General features: G+C 43.9%; 1 protein-coding gene across 4 annotated transcripts in view; it reads right to left on the bottom strand.

Annotated features, from left to right (window-relative positions):
- The window catches only part of ADAD1 (adenosine deaminase domain containing 1), a 216,392-nt gene that overhangs the window by 172,042 nt on the left and 21,213 nt on the right, over positions 1 to 23,137 (bottom strand). For all 4 annotated transcript variants that reach the window (XM_088452238.1, XM_088452240.1, XM_088452237.1 and 1 more), the window contains exon 2: positions 3,841 to 4,008. In XM_088452238.1, coding sequence (XP_088308364.1) covers positions 3,841 to 4,003 — 163 coding nt within the window. In that variant the 5' untranslated portion in view covers positions 4,004 to 4,008. The remainder of the gene's footprint in view (positions 1 to 3,840; positions 4,009 to 23,137) is intronic.

Here is a 23,137-nt window from a genome sequence, read left to right as displayed (position 1 = left end):
TCATTACAGTACAGATATTATAATCACATGATCTGCCTTGATCTCACATAGCCAACAGGTGCCGTGCTGGGGGCATGAGGGCAGGCAGCAGTTGGAACAGTGCTAGGGTCAGGTGGCAGCTTGGCAAGTGCTGGGGGCAGGTAGTTGGGATAGAGGGGATTAAAACCACCCCCAGCAGATGGGACTGTGCTGGTGGTGGTTTTACAGTTGGGATAGAGGGGGTTAAGGGCAGGCAGCAGTTGGGGTAGAGCTGGGGTTGAAGCAGGGAGAAGTTTGGCAGGGAGGGGGTAAAAGGGAGGTAAGGGCATGTAGCAGTTGGGGTAGCAAGGGGGGTTATGTGTAGATGTTGGGATAGTACCGGGGGACAAGGAGAGGGTTAAAAGCAGTCAGTGCAGGCGGTAGAGAGTGGGTAAGCTGCTGGTGAAAGACACTAAAATGACAGTCCTGTGGACTACCCTTAGGAACCCCCCTCCCCCGCCTGCCATCCACACTGAGCGATGCAGAGTGTTAGCCTCTGCAGCACCCCTTGACCACACCACGTTTGTATTAATCAGCATCACCACAGCATTAATAACTGCACCAAACCAACCATCACACTGAACTAACCCCTGCCGCACCTATGTAACCCCTACTCATGGCGCTCACCGCTTTATACTTACCTGTCTATTCTCCGAGTACAGGCCAGGGAGTGCAGCTACACAAGCAGTGTCTTGCCTAGTCTGCCGTCTTAATGCTGGGGGCCAGGACAGCCTTCATGCCAGAGCTTGCTTAATGCCAACTCTTGATGTATGTGGGGTCCAGGGCAGGCTTCATGCGGGGGCCGGGTACACGTGAGGACAGTGGCAGTATTGCTGCGAGGCCGGGGCAGCCTTCATACGGGGTCTGGCTTCATGCGGGGGCCGGGACAGATACTAGGGCAGTCTTCACCTGGTGCCACTGTATCAAGGTAAGCGCCAAAGGGCTGGCTCCACCTCATTTTTATAGTCCTCCCTGCCGCCGGGCCAGGGAAGACCTCAATCATATAAACAGGAGCCATGTGATTGGCTGCAGAGGAGCGCGTCCCAGGGGACCCACCCTTTCTACAAAAGTGAGTCCCCTGTCCTCATTTGCTGGTAAAATACGTGCTAAACCGCACATTTGCGATCACTGAACACAGCAGGGAACGAATGGCCTGCTGGAGGGCTAAGGCCTTGGTAGACTCCGAAGGAGGAGCTCTGCAAAAAAACCTTTGCGGGGACTCTTCAAGAAAGTCAGGGCATACTCTTGAGAGACCACTTCTCGGACCCAGGTGTCTGTTGTCTGATGCCAGGTATCCAAAAACTGAAGAAGTTGGCCTCCCACACTGGAATTCCCCAGGAGGAGGCCCACTCATCAGGCCGAGGGTTTGTCGTCTGACTTGGAAGCCGGACGTCTGATTGCCCAATATCTCTAAGTTTGCAGTCTCCTACGAGAACTGGGATTGTCTAAAGAAAGACTGTCATTTCGCTTTTCCTTGCGGGCAAAAGGCTCGAAACAACTGCTGCCTAGGGGTAGTCGCCGAAGGCAGACCGGCTGCTTTAGAAGCTGCCAGGGTAGCCACAATCTTATCCAATTCCGTGCCAAACAGTATGCCTCCAGCAAATGGCAGGGATTCCAGAGCCTTCTTGGAACCTGCATCTGATTTCCAGGCCCTTACCAATAGGACTCTGCGAGCAACAACTGAGGTAGCTGATGCCTTAGAAGCTATAATGCCGGTGTCTAATACCGCCTCCACCAAATAGGAGGATGCCAACTTGATATAGGAGATAAATGTCAGCTGCTCCATGGAAGCTTCTGGCAGAGTATTTTCCAGTGCCCCTGTCCATTCTTAAATGGCCCTGGACTCCCAGGCCATAGCTATGGGCGGATGGGTAACAGCTCCTGACAGAGAAAAAAACGCCTTGAGACAGGCCTCAAGTCTTCTATCTGTAGGATCCTTAAAGGAGGATGTAGATGATATGGGCAATGTGGCGCTCTTAACCAATGTGCCACATGAGCATCCACAGTAGGCAGAACTTCCCATTTAACACATTTGCCAGGTGGGAGGGTGTATAAAGCTGTAACCTTCTTTGTAACATGGAATCAGCTATCAGGAGAACTCTATGCTTCCCCCATAAGTTCAGAGAGTTGCTCAGATTTGGGAAACTCAGCCTTAACGACCTTCTGGCGCTTGATCTAGGTTTAATATAGTTTTGACCGCCTTAATCAAGCAGAGAACATCCACTGCTGACAGATGGTCCTCTCCAGAGAGGATCCCTATACCTCTTCAAATTCATCTGAAGATGCATCAGAATCTACATGCTGGACGGACAGATAAGAAGAAGCCGACCGCCTTCTGGTTTTAGATACTACTGGCCTACCTGCTTGCAGCATTTGCTGAAATGTAGTAGGAGACGGAGCCATATTCTGGCTTGAGTGGGCATAAATATCAATCTAGGGCGGATACATAAACATAGCAGGTTGTAGCTGCTGAGGGTACCCCATAAAAGGGGTCGGCGTGAGTGTAGATAAACGGTTCACAACCTGTGCCATAACCTGAGAAAAGGAAGCCCAGGCTGGTCCCTGTCCAGGAGCTGGTAGGCTGGAATGATGTGGTGGCTCCTTATAACAGCGACCACACAATCCATCCTATATGAAATACTCAGGGGACAAGCCCGTCTGACAGGCCATACATGAAACCCGCACACCTGTAGCAGAGGTTTATGAGGTGAAATAGCAGTGATAGGTATAACTGACTAACTGACAGTTATTCAGGAATAAAAAGGCAGTATAACACACAGCAGAACTTACATAAGTCACATACAATGCAATACTATATATAAAATATATGCAATAGGCTCTTAGTCAACTACGAAAAGCACAAAAGCTTAGTAGGATATTGAGCTCTGTATAACCTGGCCACCAAAGGAGAGGTATACAGGGAGACTGACAAAACCTCCTGAGATTCGCAGCTACAAGTAGAGCACCTGAAAGTTGTCTCTGGGCGCCTCATATACCAGGGAGGAGCAACGCAGACACAGGAAACCTCGTCTCTGGATCAGCGTCTCGGCTGGGGAAGGGGCTGCCGGGGAGAGCCTACCTCCCCCTAGACTGCATCAACCCACCAGGCGCACTGGCTTTTTACATGGACGCCGCCACTGTCCCGGCGCCAGAATTATAAGCAGTCGTCCCTGGTTCCCCACTACAGCGACCTCAGGCAGATCTCCACTGCTGGAGGTACGGACTGCCACGTGGTGGCAAGTGGGGAACCACCTTACCTGCATCCCCGTGTCTTCCGGCTGCAATCCCGGGCCCAGGGTCTAGTGAAACTCAAATCACCAGTTCCCTCACTGGTGTTGCGGCGCCGGTGGGGGTAGATGGAACAGCAGCACGGACGCTTAGAGCTGCTTACTCATTTAAAAAAAAAAAAAAAAGCTTGGAACTGCCTGAGAAGTCCCCTGTCTACAAGGTGCACTGCTCCTGCGCACCAAACAAAAAACTAAGGGGCGGGGTGTATATGGAGGAGGACCCAGTGCATCCTGGGAGCTAGAGCTTGTAACTGTTTGGTGCCTGGATCACTCCAACCCCAAGGTAATTCCGGTGGACCCTATGGAACCGAAAGAAAGACAGAAAGAAAGAAACAATACTGAGTGCAATTAGGAAAAGTAATTCATTTACACTGCCTAAAATATATGTTAAGAGTTTTTGCTTATTAACCTCTGTATTTATGCGTGAATAGAATCTAGAAAGGATTTTTACATTCCATTCATTTTTAAAATGCACGCTGAACTATGTTATATGAATAAACGTTTCCATGGTATAAAAAAACAAAGCCTACATTACCTGTAACTGGAGTCACTTTGGAAGTTCCATCATGTGCCTCACTGCATAGTGAAGGTGTGGGTGCTTTGCTTACAGTAGGATATGGCACTTGGACAGGTAAATTTTTCTTTAGCATCTGAGCAAAACTGGGAACCTTAGAGGTTTGATTCCAGCAACCTGCCATTTTGTCTGTAAAAAAATAAAAATAAATTAAATATACTGAGTAAGTTGAATGCTGTTACGTAAATAGAGAAGATCTGCTGATGTCATTCAGGATACACCCACATGCTGAGTAGTCCAGGTATATGTGGGGAAATATGAATGAGAACTCTTCTACTTTAGTCAGTGTTGCCAGAATATAGCGCCATTATTACTTTTATGTTGACTTTATGAGAAACTAACAAAATCTTTAAAGTGTCCCCTAAATAAAAATTAATGGGAGGAATTCTATTAAACGCGTACTGAATAGCGCTGGGAAGGAGCTCCCGGAGCCATTCAATTCCACACGCTGTTAATCCCGACTGAAGGATTTCTTCTCGCACCCCTCCTAGGATGAGAGTAGAATTTTTTTTTACAAAACTCCTGACATGATGCAGTTTCCTGCCCCTAGGGCCACAGCAACAGCATCTCGCTGGGCACTTATGTCCGAGAATGCCGGTTCTCGTGACTAAACACCATGTTTAGGGCGCGAGAACGGGCATTCTCCGACATAACAGCGCGATGAATTGAATAGCACCGGGAGCTACTTCTCGGCGATATTCAATTCGCATTGAATTGAAATCCGCCCGATGTGTTCTACATTTTGTGTTTCTAAGTCCTACAGCTAGCCAAGCCCTGTATAGTCCCCTCCACACTAAGGATATGGAATTGCAGTTTAACAAGGTAACAAAACTGAAATTACGTCTCCACATTAACTTTTAAAAACAGGATTTTGGTACTTACCGGTAAATCCATTTCTCAGATTCCATAGGGGACACTGGAGTTACACTGGCACTTTAAAATTTCTTTAAAACTGAGACTGGCTCCTCTCCCTCTATGCCCCAACTGACTCAGTTAAGACGAATCAAGCCCGAGTGGAGACTGAAAACAGGGGCAACAGAGAGAGAAGGAGAAGGAGGAACCAAGGAAAAAGAGCAGCCCAAGCCCGAAGAAAAGAAAAATGGAATAGACTGCAAGCAACACATGCAGACACATCCAAACAAAATCCCCTATTGAATCTGTGAAATGGATTTATCGGTAAGTACCAAAATCCTATTTTCTCCGTCTTCCACTAGGGAACACTGGAGTTACACTGGGGATATCCCAAAGCCCTATGGCCAAAACCAGAATCCGAGGCCGCAAAAGAATAAAAATCGATAGAATCGAACAAAAAGGTATGAACTGAGGACCAAGTGGCCGCACGGCAGAGTTACGAGCAGAAACACCTCTGCGAGCCGCTCAGGAAGTGCCAACAGCAAGCGTGTGGAATGCGCATAGATGGAAGCAGGCGGAGACCTATCATTGGCCATGTATGCCTGACGGATGGTAAAACGAATCCACCAAGCCAAAGTCTGCTTGGAAGCTGGCCATCTTCTCCTAGCAGCATCATAAAAGTACAAATTAAGAATCCAACTCACGCAAGCCCTATTGTGAAGCAGTCACTGGCTTCTGAGCCCGAAGCACGGTGGGAACAACCTCCTCCGGGATACCCTGATACCTTAGGATGGTGGTTTCAATAGCCAAGCCGTCGAATGCAGTCACTGTAAGCCGGGGTACACAAAAGAACCCTGCTGAAGATGATCCCGCCGAAGCAGCAGAGGCCACAGATCAGAGTACCACACCCAGCTTGTCCAATCCAGGGCTAATAAGATGATCGTGACGGACTCGCGCTTGATGTGTTTGAGTACTTGCGGTATCTGAGAAAACAGGTAAACCAACCTGCACCGCCATGAAACAGCTAGAGCAACCCACTGCCTCCGCCAACGGATCACGAGTCCTGGAACAATACCGTGGTAACTGGTGGCTCCGGCTAGAGGCCATTAGATCTATTTGTGGTTGTCCTCATCGACGGACTAGCATCTGGAACACCTCCGGATGAAGAGTCCACTCTCCAGGGTAAAGATCCTGACGACTGAGATAATCCGCCTTCCAGTTCTGGACTCCTGGATTGAACATGGGGGAAATGGCGTCTGTGATTTATGCATGCCACAGCCGTGGTGTTGTCAGATTGTACCCGGATCGGTAAACACTCTAGCAGATGAGCAGCCGCAAGCATGGCATTGTAAAGAGCCCTGGGCCCCAACAAATGCTGCGACCAGAGATCCTGAATCGACGATCTGCCGAAGGGTGGACGGCCTGCAGCCACCAAAGGAGAGATAACAGAGTCCTTGGGGACAGACAAACCAGCCGGTGAAGTTGGAGATGGGATCCTGACCATTGGTATAAGTAGGTCCAACTGAAAAGGCCTGGGATGAAACTTGCTGAACTGAACCACCATCTTGCCAGGCAGATGAATGCATAGGTGAACAGACACCTTCTTTAGCCTGAGAATCAAACGGACTAGTTCCGGAATTCCCCATGTCTTTCCCTCCGGTAGAAATATCCTCTGACACAAGGTGTCCATAATCATGTCCAGGAACTGAAGACCCTGGGTAGGCACCAGGTTGGATTTCTGGAAGTTCACAATCCACTTGTGCTGGATGAGCACCTGATGTGTCAAGGAAATGTGATATCAAAGTCCTCGAACAGAGCCTTGATGAGAATGTCGTCCAGATAAGGCACAATGGACACACCCTGGTACCGGAGATGGCCGACGAGGGCTGCCATCACCTTGGTGAATACCCGGGGGGCCAATGACAGTCGAAACGGAAGGGCGCGGAACTGGTAATGAGATTCCTGGATCGCAAACCTGAGATAGGCCTGATGCAGTTTCCAAATCTGGATGTAGAGGTAACAATCCCAGATATCTAGGGACACCAAAAACTCCTCGGCTTCAGGGAACTGCAGAGGTAGAAGGAAGGAACATGCTTTTCAATCTTGAAGCTAAAGCAATCCTATTATCCAGCTCCAGGCTAAACAAGACCTCGCTGGTGTATGGCAGGGCCTCCACAACCCGTTTCGACTCAGTGTCGGCCTACAGATATTTTGCACGTTCAATGGAATGGGCGATATAGGTCAGTGTGTACCCTGTATAACACAGGTATTGACTAGACACAGTCAAAGATTAGCCCAGTCAGTTTGAAAATCTACTGACATTTGTCTATGAGGAGTAATGAAGTAATGATCTGCTAAGGTAGCATGCATGTGTGTGGAGGGAATTATCATTCAGAGTAGATTTTACAATAAACAGAATTCCATTTAATCATAACCCAGCCAAAATAATTTCAAAGTGAATGGGAATTAAATGGAAACTTCACCAAGAAAATGGCTGCCAGGAACAAAAGCGATGAAATAAACAAACCTGCAGGGGCAAACAGCAGAAAAAGCTCTAAAAAATAAATAAAATCAGGATTTTTGTGCTCACCGTTAAATCCTTTTCTTTTGCTTTGTTTATCTAGAATGTTATATAAAATGTTTGCTTTGTTAATCTAAAAATGTACAAAAACCTTTTTCTTCCTTTGGGGGACATGGGAGATTCTGGTGTATAGCTGTTGGCACGAGGAATCTGTGAACTTCTAGAATAGACTTGAAAGCACAAACCCTCTATACCCCACCAACTAACAAAGACACTGGGCCGGGGTAAGGAAGGAAAAAGAAGGAGAACAGGAAGTACCTAACGCGTGATAGAACCAAAAGTAGGACCACCATAGGATATAGCAAATCAGCACCCAACCATAATACAATGTAGAGAGTACTGGCTAGAGTTCTAAAGTGATAGGAAGCCAGTAGTGTCTACACCATAATTCTGAGAGGAAGTAACTATATCGTAGTAAAGCCAAGACCTACAGTGCTACAAAATTACAGAGTACTGGGAACAAGCACTCGCTATAGGTCAGTATGTAGCAGATAAAGTTAAGTGTACAGTTACATATCACTTCAGCCAGTACTCAATCTCAGATGGAGAGAGAATTATGACCAAATATATTGAGGTAGGCAATTCAGACCCCATTGAAAAAAACATGGAGAACTGGTAGAGGCACAGGGCCTTTTTCTGACAAGTGAGAGACTAATAACCTGTAAGAGTTGTGACATTAACAATACTGAGGACTGAGAAAAGGAAACTTAACTACACATGTTGTGTCCTAAGTATAGGAGTATGCCATACCAATACATTGCATGGAGAGCCCAAAAACTCAACTAGTAGGCAGCATTCCTCATAATGCTAACTTATTACTGAGTAAGTTATCACTCAATGCAAGAACATGGAGATATTATTGAGACAGAACAAGAAAACAGGTAAGTCAGCCCTCATTATATTAAGAATATAGTACGTGACAGACATGAAAGGCCTCAATAAATAACCAGAAGAGCTGTGTGACATAACAGCAGAGCTAGTTAAGTCCATGCCAAATTCTTGTGACAGAACATTATAGTATAAACTCTGTATGGACTGCCAGCTGATAGAATTCTAATAGACTTGAGTAAAATAAAAAATTAAGATTTTGGTACTTACCGATAAATCCCTTTCTCCGATTCCACAGGGGACACTGGAGTCTCAGTACAGTGGGGTATAGAAGTGGTTTAACCGGGAGCTGGCACCTTTAAAAAATGTTTTAATGGTAGCTAGCGCCTCCCCCTCTATACCCTCCTACAGGTCAGTCTAAATAAACTGTGCCTGAGGGGAGCTGGAAATTAAGGAGAAAGGAGACAGAAAAGCTACAGCATTCATGTACAAAGAAGTAAACAGTGTTATAAAAGAAAAAAAAAAAACAACATTCCAACCAGACTCTGGATAAACAAACAACAGTCTGAACCTGGAAACCAATAACGAATGCAGGTAAAACAGAGCAGGGTGGGCGTCCAGCGTCCCCTGTGGAATCGGAGAAAGGGATTTATCGGTGAGTACCAAAATCCTAATTTCTCCTTCATCCACTAGGGGACAATGGTGTCTCAGTACAGTGGGGATGTCCCAGAGCTCACATCCCGGGTGGGAGAGCGCTGAGAACCCTGCAAAACCGCACGGCCAAACTCTGAAGCAGAGGCAGCAAAAGTATAAAAGCGGTAGAACTTTAAAAAAGTATGCCTGCCTGACCAAGTGGCCGCTCGACAAAGCTGGTTTAAGGAGACCCCACGAGCAGTGGCCCATGAAGGACCTACAGTGCGCGTTGAATGCGCTGTAATGGAAACAGGTGGTTGTCTTGAAGCCGCCACATAAGCCTGTCTGATAGACGAATCCATCTAGAAATGGTTTGTTTTGAAGCTGGCCAACCTGGTCGCGCCAGATCAAACCGAACAAACAAAGCATCGGACTTTCGGAGAGAAGCAGTTCTGTCAACATAAATCCGAAGCGCTAGGACAACATCTAAGGATTTAGAGGCTGGAGACACATCCGTAAACACTGGGACCACAATTGGTTGGTTTATATGAATAGCAGATACGACTTTTGGAAGGAAAGACCTTAGCATACGCAACTCCACCCTATCCTCGTGGAAAATGAGATAAGGCGGATGACATGATAAAGCACCCAGGTCAGACACGCCTCGCTGAGGCGAGCGCCAAAAGAAGAACCACCTTCTAAGTTAAATACTTTATCTCCACCCTCTGTAACAGCTCAAAGGTATCAGACTGGAGAAAAGACAGTATCAAATCCAAGTCCAATGGTGCTGTTGGAGGCACAAAAGGAGGCTGAATCCGAACCACTCCTTGGAGAAAGGTCTGGATATCTGGCAATAAGACTAATTTCCTCTGAAAGAAAATGGACAGAGTGGATACCTGTACCTTTAAGGAACCAAAACGAAGGCTTGCTGTTAAACCAGCCTGAAGGAAAAGGAGGCGTGATACCTTGAATAATGACGGAGGTGAATTTCATCGTTCACACCAAGCTACATACGTCTTCCATATCCGATAGTAATGTTGAGACGTAACCTCCTTCCGAGCCCGAATCATGGTAGGAATCACACAGGACGTGATACCCATTTTCCTGAGGACGGCCCCTTCAATAGCAACACCGTCAAACGAAGCTGCCTTAAGTCTTGATAAACAGACCCTGAAGGAGGTCTTCTTGTAGAGGAAGCGGCCACGGCTAATCCATCAGACTCGGTATGTGGGAGTACCATGCTCGTCTGGACCAATCTGGAGCTACTAGTAGCACCTTGACATTTACTCGCTTGATTCTTTGAAGCAAATCGGGGGATGAGCGGGAAAGGAGGGAACAGGTATATGTAGTGAAAAGGCCACGGTGTTGTCAGTGCATCCACTGCTGCTGCCTGCGGGTCCCTCGTTCGGGAGCAGTAAACTGGTAATTGGTGGTTCAACCTCGACGCCATGAGGTCGGCCCCAACGCAGAGTCAGTTGGTGAAATACTTGTGGATTGAGCAACCATTCCCCTGGATGAATGTCTTGCCGCCTGAGATAGTCGGCCTCCCAATTTTCTACTCCTGGGATGAAGATCGCAGAAATCGCTACTGCAAATTCCTCCACCCAAAGCAGAATTCTGCTTACTTTCCTCATGGCGGCTTGGCTTTTGGTGCCGTCCTGTCTGTTTATATATGCCATAGCTGTGGCATTGTCCGACTGTACTCTGGATTGCCTGACCCTGCAACAGAGGATGCGCCAGCTGGAGTGCATAAAACACTGCCCTTAATACTAGGATGTTTATAAGCAGTCCTGCCTCCCGCTGAGTCCAGTGACCCTGAAAATGTTTTTCCAAAGTCACTGCCCCCCACCCTCTCAAACTTGCGTCTGTGGTGAGGAGAATCCAATCCCACACTGTAAACAGTCTTCCTGCCAACAGGTGAGAGGGATTCAACCACCAAATGAGAGATGTTAAGAGTTTGGGGAGACAATAGAACTCGCTGGTGGAGAAAGAGGTGGGATCCTGACCACTGGGAGAGAAGGTCCAATTGAAATGGCCGTGCATGAAATCTCGCGTATTGAATCGCCTTGAAGGTCGCCACCATCTTCCCCAGAAGTCAAATACAGAGATGTACAGCCACTGTGCAATGTCGCAGTATCAGACACACCTTGTGCTGAATGGAGGGGACCTTGTCTTGAGGTAATACCTTTTGTTCCACCGTGTCCAATATCATGCCCGGGAATAGCAGGCGTTGGGTTGGTATTAGAAAGGAATTTGGGAAATTGAGAATCCACCCGTGTTTTAAGAGAAGACTGAGTTAATTAAATATCCAGTAGCAAGCGAGCTACTGACGGGGCCTTGATCAGGAGATCGTCCAAGTATGGAACAATGATAACCCCCTGAAGACGAAGCAGGGCCATCATAACGGCCATTACTTTCGTAAAAACACTTTTGGTGCCGACGAAAGACCGAAAGGTAAGGCCTGAAATTGCAAATGACAGTCTAGCACCGCAAACCAAAGAAATGCCTGATGAGGAGGCCAGATGGGGATGTGGAGATAGACATCTTTTATGTCTAAGGACACAAGAAACTCGTCCCTCTCGAGTCCTGCTATAACAGACTGGAGGGACACCATCTTGAACTTGAAGGCTCGAAGATAGGGGTTTAAATCCCTGAGGTTGAGAATGGGTCTCATTGAACCGTCCGGCTTGGGCACCACAAACAAGTTGGCATAAAAACCCATTGTGGATCCTGTAAGTATGTGTACACATACTCAAGAGGAACTCAATACCAGACAAATATGGCAAGACTATCCATATCAGACAATTCATTAATTGTCAGGCCATGAACATAGCTTAATGCATCACTTGTGATTGTCAACTTTATATGTGGGAATGACCACACGCATGCTCAAACAGAGGGCATTAGAGCACTTCGGCTCAATTAGGAACGCTGCGTCACACCTTCTGAAGAACAAACAAATTACCACCATGGCCAGACATTTTCATTATGAACATAAAAACACCTACAAAGATCTGAAAATATTTGGTCTGGAGACAATACACTTTTGGAGGTGGTAACATCACTACCTTCTGAAACTTCTGAAAAAAAAAAAAAAAGTCAGTGGACTCTCAAATTGGGGGGCTTATCCCCCCATGGCCTTACTGAACACATTAACTATGAAGTTGATTTAGGTTAGGATTCCGGTCTTAGCGGGTAATGTCTGATACTCGGTTTCACTGAATAATAATATTCCCTCAGCATCTTCATCAGTGAGTACAAGTATATGCTTTTCAGCCTGAAATAAAGTGGCATCATCAGGTATGGTAGTGAGCGCTTGATCCAACAAAACCTTGCGAAAGCAAGAGAAACCCATATAATCAAACGACCAACTGACACCCTGACTACCAGACAGGAAGCGAGGATGATACTCTCCACTCGATACAATAATAAAGCTCACACCATCCGTAAAGCGGTTAATAACAGATGGCCCCTATTAACCACAGATCCAGAACTCAGGATGAAGAGTTTACCTCCCCCGATGCTTGCCTTTAAGAGGAAGCCTAACCTAAACCAATTCCTCATGAAACCAACACCATCTCCAAATGCACCGAAGGGCACTGATTGGCTACTCAAACAGAAACCAGGTTGTGTGAGCTGTAAGAATTTTATTACATGTCGAAGTCTTCTTACTGGCTCTACTTTTCAACATCCGCATACTGGAAAACAGTACAAGATCAACTACAGGTTACATTGCCAGATGAAGTTTGTTATATACATTCTGACATGTCGTTGTAGCCTCTATTATGTTGGCCTAACCACCAGACCCTTCAGGGAATGAATGGCTAATTACCGGTCTTCTATCCGTTCTGCCCTTCAGACACGTACAACAGATAAACCAGTAGCAAGGCACTTCCTTCAAAAAGACCAGGTGTCCATGTTACGTTGTCGACTTATTGATTGGGTACCCACACCGAGGAGGGGAGGTGATCGCATTAAGCTATTACATCAAAGAGAAAGTATGTGGTTCAGCCGCCTTGACACCGTGGCACAGAGAGGGTTGAATGAGACTAACCCTTTATCGGTTTTCTTACCATAATCTATTTTTCAGTCTTTGTGATTCCTCAATATGTAGACCTTGTGTGACCTTAATATTTCGACTCTGTGTGATTCTACTATTTATAGTTTACGACATATCCATATGCATTTGAAGCTTTTGGTTCTGATGTTATCGAGTAACAAAATCTTGCTTGGTATTATTGCTTTGATACCACTTTATGACTTATTTGTTTCTTTATTCAGCTATTTACTGTGATGCTTTTGACCATGATTCCTATGCGATTCTGCACGGGCCCCTAGGTGTAATACTTCCTCCCCCCCTTTTTATTTATCCACTCCATTCATTTTGGCTGTTTACTATGTGGATGTCTCGCTGGACATTTGTTTATCCCTGTTGCCAACTATACGAGTCTGAGGCGTGTGCTTCCGTGTTTACATCACGCGGGTTGGTGCACGTGGTCTGCTGACACTCAGTGTGTACATTACACGGTTTGGTACATGTAATCCCTGTATGCTCGCTATACGTAACGCTGGGCATGCCAAACATTGGTGCGTCAGTGTGATGCGCCCCCGGTCCAATGACACGTGGCCTGGGCCTGCGGTGCCAGGCGTGGTGCCTCGAACTCATGCTGGTGTCACGGCGGGGGAGATCTGAGTTCATACCCAATGAATCGCTGTGTCAGGGTAAGTAATCAGCCTATGATATTCCTTGATTGATTAGTATCACTGAGTGGGAGGGCTATTTAATGGGGACCCGTGAGACTGCAGTTTAGGTTTTCACTGTGCCGAGTTGATACCTGATGTTGCTACTCCGGTTGGATTTATATTGCCGTTCTGCTTTTTGATTGCTGGCCCTTGATAATGGTCTCTATGTAGACCGAAACATCGGTATGCTTACTTTCTAGCACCCCTGAACTTATGAACTGATGCTGCATTAAACAAACTGATCTTTTACAAATTGGTGAGTGCCCTCATGCTGCATTTAGTGTGTGGTATTGATGCATATTATTTACTGGTTCTTGGACTGAAGAGGAGCACCCCTATACACCTATTGTATGAAGATGTGAGTGCAGATTATTAAGGTGCGTACACACTAGACGATATGCTCCCTGAGCGATATCGTCTAGTGTGTCCCCGGCAGGCTGTGCTCAATGTCGTTCATGACATTTAGCACAGCCACTGAACGATATCATTAGCGATATCGTTCAGCGCCGGGCTCTCTCACCCATTCCCTGACATGCAGCAACCTGACGAGGTCGTCAGGTTGGCCTGCATGTCAGCCCGATGAACGAGGATGACGAACGACCCGCGGGAACGCGCGTCGTCGTCATCGTTCAATCTTTTTTGTGTTAAAAATGGACGATAAAGTGGACGACTGAACGATAACGATATCGTTCAGTCGTCCACTTTAATCGCCCAGTGTGTATGCACCATAACTGTATTTCTAAAAAAAAAATTATATATATATATATATATTTTTTTTTTTTTTCCTATTACCTGTCCTGCAATGTTTTACAACCCATCACCCTATACAGATAAGAACATTTTTTTAATTTGCAATTCTTTCTTCAAGACACGTTTCACTGTTACACTACACATCCATCACCAATTTCACATTCTTCACTCTCCGATCTTTCTTGATTGATCTTACGCCCCCCCATTTCTCTCCATTGACTTCACTTTGGTACCATTTTCGCCATTTATCCAAGTACTCTTTCCGACCTCATTTTCATATGTATTATTTTTCTAACACTCCTCTCCACGATATCACTCCTTATTTGTAATACATTTTTATTTTATCATTTAGTTTTTATTTCTTAGTACTTCACTTTCTATCTCTTACCAGCCCCCATTTTGGTATAAGTGTTATTACCTTATTCTTCTACAATTTTAGACCTTTTCTTCAGATATGCTCTTGCACCACTTCTTGCACTTTTACACACTTCTTCTATGCAGGTGCTTTAATACGTGCTTGTATAGTTAGACACACATTCGCTCTTCTTTCTCGTGCTTCTTAATATGCACATCAATTAGGATTTTTTAGAATCATAAAGGACCTTCACTCCATTAGAATTTTTTTGATTTTATTATTCTCTTACTTTAAAATATTTTTCTTCATTCATCTTTTTTGCTTATTCCCCTCTATTGTCATCCTCCATTCCTTTTGTTTCTATTTTTCACTTTTAGCTCTATTTTGCACACAAAGTTATTAACATTTGTTTGCAGCTATTTATAATCCTCACATATTTCTATCTCTTTGCACTAATATAAATGTCTCTCTCCTACACAGCTATCAGATATTACATAACGGTTTACAATTTTTGCTTCTCTTAATATAAATTATATCAATATTATTTAATACAGGGCTCGACAAATCCCAGGGGCCAGGTCGCCATGGCTACCAGATTTTGCAGTGAGGGAGGAAGCAGATCCTCATCAGCTCTGGCGGAGATTTGTGCCTATAGTATTGCGGTGTTCATATCATGCACAGGAGTGCATGAGCTTAGTCTTGCCTTCGGTGACTGCTGTGCCTGTGTCCATCCCGGCCTGCGCTGACGACTCCTCTCCATTCTGGCCTGCTCTGATCCCTGCTGTCTGTCCCAGTCTACGCTGATCCTCCTGTATGTCCCCGGCTGTCTACTGTCTCCTATCTCCGGCTGCATATAGCTCTGCGGTAGTAGGGTCTATGCGTGGCCAGGGATTGCGAAGCGGCTTCAGAGGGATAGTGGTGTGACCATGAGGGGAGGGGGGGTTTGTTCTACTTTCTGGCACCATTGTTTTGTGAAATGTGGTCCGTTATTACTGGAGGGTGGAGCAGGGGAGCTGTGCAGAGCAGTGATGTGGCCTCCATTTTACTGTATCCATTCAACTGACCATTTTGTGGATTAGTATAGTGTGTATAACACACAGAGCTGTGTTCCTTACTCACTCCTGTAATTTTTTTTTTTTAGGGGGGGGTGGTGGTCTGGCTCCTACAATTTCATCCTGGCTCATACATTTTACAAAAATTTGTCAAGCCCTGATTTAATATATTTTTTCCTCTTCCCCATTAACATTATATTGTTTTGTTTCATTTTATGCATTATCATTAGATCATATATTTTCATTTATGTGTATGATGATTAGTCCATTTTCTATATTAGATTGACCAATTTAATGTATACTATTACCCACCAGTGTGCTCACAGGTGTGATAGTTTAAAATTTGTAACTACCCATTGGCCTTTCATATATGCTCGTCACAAAGACTATGATTGGTTGCTCTACTTCATTTAAGCCCTGACCAGCTTGCTAGCAGGTCAGGCTGATACTGGTGAACAAGCCCGCAGACTTTGGGTGAAATGCACATCAACAGCAGTTCCCATCGGCGCCGATGAGGACTCAGATCTCTTTATTAATGTAACCGGGAGGTATCGAATCAATACTACAGGCACAGACACAAACACACAGGTATTGCTTCTATTCCTCTCACTTCACGATCGTCACTCTCATCTGGTCCGGTGTTAGCACCCTGCAATACTCTTTACTATCAGGGAGTACACCGATTAACTTTCTATACAGAAGTGACGTTTCTTTCTTCCGGTGTGTTTACCAGCTGTTCGACTGTCCCCTTCACGCTGTATGTTCACTGGCTAAGGGCACATTTAGAATAGGGGCTTTACCTACAGCAGCACAGCTCTCTATTCTGTTCCATTCTAACACATTACAACAGAATTTGGTATAAAGATACTTACCCTTTTATATATTACGGCTCATGTAATGTTTAGCACTATTTATGCAATCCTGTAACAAGTTATCTATGCTTATCAAATGTGGATCTATAATTATAATTTATTGTTGTCTAAAGTTTCTATTTGTGACCCATCATGTATGCATATAGAGTGACTTGCAAACTATTGATTATACTTTTTAGATATACCATTATGATCTTAACATTTCTTCACCCAAATAGATCATTTGTAGGGTGACGTTTTTTCTTGATTTTTCTTTATATTGCAAAATATACAGTACAACTGCCTATTTCTCGCAATTTATAGAAACCATATGTTGAACACTTTATATAACAATACTATTATTTTTCTATAGTTTGTGACGATCAACAACTCAAAAAGGGATAAAATTTCTCCTGCATCATTGCTGTTTCAATTTTCGCCACCATTGGGTACTTGTGTCTCAACAGCCTATATATGACACCAACTAGCATTTATAAAAAGAGTTCATGTCTTATTCTTATTTATGACATCACTTTTTGTCATCATATGAGACAAAAGGTGTTTTTCTTTTCTGTTGAGGACTATATACACTAGGCTTTATCTTGCCTGGTGATCAGTTATTTATATTGAGTATATTAAAAGCTATGTTTTATTCATTTCTATACGGTATTTGAAGTTGTGCACCCTAAAAAAAGTTTTTTTCTCTTGGATATCCCTGCAGACTCCTCCTTCAGGTCTCTTGTGGAAGTATTCTTTCAATAAATTAAATAAATCTGCCACAGCACCAAAAAAATAAAATGCATTTGCAATACTTGGGCTTCCATGGCTAATATTCAGCAAAAATTCCCCTCTCTCCATCCCATTTTTTTAATTTAATTTTTCAGATCCATCACTTCCGTTTGTCCCTTCCTCAGACAGATGCCTTACATTCTCCTAACCCTCTTGAAATACTTTGCTTTAGTTTCCCAATTTGTAAAGGTTTGATTTCTTCTATTTATAACTTACTGATTGACACTAGTGGTGAATCTCAAAGCAGACCCGAACAAGAATGGGAAAGAGATTTGGGGCCACCCGGAATGAGTCCTATTGGGAGGAGGTGAGAGAAGGAATTGCCATGAGCTCCATCGACACACAAATTAAGGAAATTTTATACAAAATGTATTGGTGGTATTACTCACTATTTACATGACATGCATCCCTAGTTTCATAGAGAGAAATCACCGCTCTCCCCCCTCTGGACCAGTTCTTATACCGTGACCATGGGGATATTATGCTGATTGCTTCCACTGCCGTCTTCCACGATGGTTACAGCTTCTTCTATTTATGTAAGAATTATTCAACTACTTGAGTCGCTTTTTGAGTTTTCGCTTTATTTTTCCTTTGTATTCTGATCTCGCTTGACTAAATATCTAGGCTTGCTATGTTCCTGCCCCCATAACCCTTCTTCCTCTACTCACCCTATTCTTTACAAAATGATAAACTGCAAAGAAAATTATTGCACTTGCTCCTTGATATTTATTGCCGTTTCTTTCTGGATTCCTTTATAACTAATAAAAAAAAAGCATCCAGTTCCTATGGGCACATGGGGGGGGGGGGGGGGGGGGGGGGGGGGGGGGCAGGGGGTTGAGAGAGGACGACGACTGTGCCCACAAGTTTGTTGTTCAGACTCCTCATCCCAACAACTAATCTCCAGTTTCTCCCATTCAAGGAAAGGTTTATTTACTTTCTGTAAAATTTTAGATGAGCATAGAAAGCAAGACATGTCGTCACTTAGAAATCAGGAGGGAAAGAGTGCAGGAGTTGAAATGGCCATCCAAAAAAGACTTTTCATGCCGAAGACAGCCTCCAAAGCAGCTACTGTACATAAACCTGTAAAATATGGCAAAAGTACAGATGTGTCCTCATACACTACTGCTGCAATTGTGCCAAAAAGCCCCTTGGTGCGCCAGGTTGCACACAGATATACAAGTGTCGCATATGAAATTAATCAGTGCAGTCATCTGGTGTGTCCTAGTCACATAGCATTACGTTGTAGACACATTTTTGACAAAAATTACGCCTAACTCTAGCACAAGACCTGGCGGCTTACTTACACCAGATATCTCGTTCTGCGTGGCGTATTGAGGCTAGCGACCTGGTTATTTTCCCTCATATCTACTTTGCAGAACTATTCAGCCAAAGCTCCAGAATACACTGCTCATGGCTGATCACCCTAGAGGAGCAAGAGATGAGCTTGAAAGATATTCGTTCTCAGGCCATATAAAGACTACCTGATGTCTATTCAGATCCATCTGAAACAGAGGAAGCACCGAAGAGGTTTCCAAGTATGAGTCCATTGATAAGCACAAGGAATCTGTACAATGAAAATAACAGGTGCTGGAGATAGAGAGCTGCAGCCACTGTACCAACACAGTGTGTAAAGCTCTACTTTATTGGTGTTCCTGGCATGAAGGGACAAGGATGATACAACATGCTATCCAGAAACAACTTTTAGTTAAAGGAATGTTACAACCTGACAACTTTCTAATGGTCCTCATACAACTACAAAAGGTACCCTATGTGATTACTTCTTATCACATTAGAAACAACAACAAGAAAAGTCATCTTTGAAGTAAGGACAAATGGAAGGATAGGAAAGGTTTGGTGGGGGAGGAGTGGGGAGTAAACCCCAAATGAAGGCTAATTATATTGGAACATATGGAAAGTACAAACAGCTCCACCTTCATAAGGCCATCCAACAGCACCATGGAAAGGTGGAAGTACTCCAGTTTAAAATAATTTTTCTTGCACAAGGTTTTCTGAACACATTAAATATTTTCATTGTCATAGCATGGTCATAGTGACTAGTAAAAAATTCCACCTCCTGTAAATCATGCTAGTAAAACAGGAATGGCCAAGTCCTGATGAAAAAAGGGCCTGTGACAAGAAAGGTCTGACTGAAGGGCAAGTGAGCCAATAGACAGACTGGTTGATTGGATTGTTGTACCAAGACCTTCTAGGGAAAAAGTACACAGCACCCAAATTCCTTTTATTGGGTAATTGTGAGGTATGACAAGCATGTTGGTGAGGAATGTGTGTGGACCAAGCGTCCTGTTTAGGGCAGCTTGTGGTTGAGAAAACACATCAAAGACAATTAATGAAAAGATGTGGAAGGGACTAAGTCCATCTCCCCCACCACATAAGATTACATAAAACCAAAAGCTTGTTGTATACCTTGAATTGAAGACAACATTTATTTGGATCCTGGTTATGCTTAGTGACCAAGTCTAACCATTCCTGAGATGCAAGAAACAAATTGATGCCCCAACATAGGATCCAAACCATATCTTCCATGGCCTATATAGATAGAAAAGACTGCTGTTGACCTTTGTGCTAAATGATGCAGGACTGAGCTAGCTTTCATTCAGACAGTGCATGAAATCGTGCTGACAGTTGGAAAAAAAAAATGACAATGTTGGGGAAGGACTTTTAGTCCATTTTCTCCACCATATAAGATAGAAAGGTGAAACACCCATTTGGTGACCACCAGTCATTAACCTCGGCACTACAGAAAAATCATATAGTTCACGGATGGGGAAATATATCCTTCCAACCGGGCAAGCAAAAAAATAAGATGAACACATTTGAAAGGGGGGGGGGTGATCACCAGACAATGTTACTTTGCACTATAGAAAATACATTTTCCCTATCAAGCCCATAATTACATCTGTAAATGTGGGGTCACCCAGATATGAAATAGGAGAGTCCTTTCTTTCAATTTATATGGCCCCCTTTGCAGCTATTGTCTGGTGATCACCAGACATTATCACCCATCACAACAGATATTATTTTTCCCATAGATGGGTGGAGGCACTTCAATTGTATGCAATGTTGAATAACGACGGTAATGACTGTATTTAATTGGCCGTGCTGTAAACCCGCAACTAGAGGGTTTCTGCTTGCACCCACCTGCGGTGCAAGCAGAAATTAGACTAAAGTACTGCATCAATGCTAGTTGCGAGCTCTTACAGCATCGTACACGGCACTTAAGTCGGAAGATGCCATTTACCAAAGCTAAACCCCTGGCATTAGGCGCAGTAAACTGCATCTCTCAACTGAAAAGCCAGACGTGATGCGGACAATTTATTAACTCCGGGCACTCATTCCTGGAGCTATTCAACATCTCATTCAAATCTCTAAATTGTGCCTTATCTCCACCATACTGACCTGCACACATGTGGTGGCACCTTGGTTTAAAAAGAAGAATCTCCTCTTAAATGATGTGCTCCCTTAGTTGTAAAGGCCAATGAAAAGACAATACACAATAACACACATTTTTCCACAGGGGATCTAAAGGCTAGATCTACAGTACCTCCTACTGTATCATATAAAAAGGGTTCCCTCATTTAATGAAGTAGCTTTTCCAAATTTAAAGACTTTCTTGAGCTTCACCATTATACTTACAGTGAAGGTTTAAATTGGGATGGAGAAAATATGGTTTAGTTTTTATCGTGTGAATGATTACATGTAGAATCCTGCTGGTTGTAATTTTAGAGTAATGAATTAATGTCAAAACAAGAATCAAAATGATTTGTGACATCATAAATATATATGCCATTCCCCTGAATAAGCGACTGCTTCAGTCAACGTGTTAAGTACTGCTAAATTGGAAGTCTTGTTTCTTTTCTGGACTAGAGTCCCTGAAGATGATGGTTCATTAGAACTGCCTCCCATCCCTGGAGACTGACATCCATTGTGATCACCAACCAAACCTGTATGAGAACACTCATGCCTTTTGTCACGACACCGTGCCCAGCCTATGCTCAGATACGCCAACCTGACGTAGCTGGGTGGTTGTGACGTGGGTTTCATCTAAGCTGCCACCACGAATAGTATTAAAATAGTGCTCTTACGTTCGCCAGACACTTAATTCTCACTTAAACTCACAATTATTACACAAATATAGCATGGGCCTCTCCAGGCACGTGAATTCATTAGAGCACAGAGATAACGCTGATAAATTTTTAGGATTGATGGAGAAATATCTCCAGGGTTAAATTACAAGAAAAATAGGTGAATAAACAAGACATACATATTATTGCACAGAATGATTTAAAGTAAAAAGAAAGTTATAAAGAATCAGAATCCTAAGGGGTCTTACGCAGAGATCTTAGAGAATCTGTGTGGAGGGAATCCACCAGGCATCATGATGTGTAGCACCCTTAGCTTCTAGCTACTCCCTGAGAGTGAACTAGCAGTCTGGGCTGCTGGGCCTTATAGTCCCACGACTTTCTCTCCCCCAGCAGCCCCCACCCTTTCCAGGCTCAAAAATACTGTCCTTTGTTCTCCCAGGGTCTGTGTAGATGCAATTTAGCACAACTTACAAGACCTGACATTCATATAACTCCCTGGACCTTGAAGGTATTTTATGATAGGAAGACTGATAGCCTAAGGTGTTACAAATGACCCTTCTAGCAGCCAGTGTGTCTGTGTACTGGACTTGCACAATGGCCCCCCCTAGGGTAAGAGCAAATGTTACATCCAGGAAGCTGTGTTTTCACAGGCTAGGTATCACTTAGCCATTTTTTCTGATTAGCTTATGCAATCCAGTTTTGACACACTGTACCCATTCTTAGCAAGCAGCCATTCCTGAAATATAGAATTATATATAAACACACTTTATCCAGAGCACACAAAATACGTAGTCATGACATGGGGCTTTGATGAATCGACGTAACCCATGGCGATGGTCACACCTTTGTTAATGTTTCTCACATGGTCTACCTCCTGAGGGACTGTCTTGTCTCTATTGAAAGATTGATGATGAAGTGTGACGATAATTGAAATGATTAATTTATTAGAACGTTTAACTGAAATATCCAAGAATCAAGTTTTGCATACTGGACTGTTTAAAATGAGAACATCTTTCTGAGTAACTTCATACACCTGTGAACCAACAGATTAATGACATTTAAAGTAATTTGAACTAGTTTTTGAATATCTTTTATTTCGGCAAAAAGACCTTTGCTAGTTGGGTACTGAACACAAGACCAAAAACCTCATGCACTGACGGAATCATTTTGGACTTTTTCAAGTTGATAACCCAGCCGTGGCACTTTAGCAATTCCACTGCTCTTAACTGATCTACTTGAAGAACTGCTCTGAATCTACTCTTTCGACTGCAAAACTTGAAGGAAACGGATACCTTTTTCAAACGGGCACGTGCAGGAAGGAATCTTTGATATATCTGTGCATTGTCCTGTGTGTACAAGAGATCAGCCAACTGCCCGTACAGTTGCAGCAGAGGCCACGGGCGGGTATGTTATGGGGCGTCACCCCCGTCCAGCAGTTCCGCAGCCAGATGATGTTTGTTCAGTGTGTATGAACAATCATCATCTGCAGATATATGTTAGGTGTGTACCCAGCTTTAGATAAATATAATATATATATATATATATATATATATATATATATATATATATATATATATATATATATATATATAATTTATTTATTTTTTTATTACAAATACCTACAGGTAAAAAAAAAAAAAAGAGCCTTTACCTCCCAATGCATCAGATTTGCTTATCTGGTTCTGGGCCAAACAAAAGATTTCCTTAAAAAAAAAAATAAG

Source organism: Taudactylus pleione, unplaced genomic scaffold (genome assembly GCF_031769625.1).
Source record: "Taudactylus pleione unplaced genomic scaffold, aTauple2 ptg000036l, whole genome shotgun sequence".
NCBI lineage: Eukaryota > Metazoa > Chordata > Amphibia > Anura > Myobatrachidae > Taudactylus > Taudactylus pleione.
Note: the sequence above shows the minus strand (reverse complement) of the source record. Positions and strands in the feature narration are given on the sequence as shown.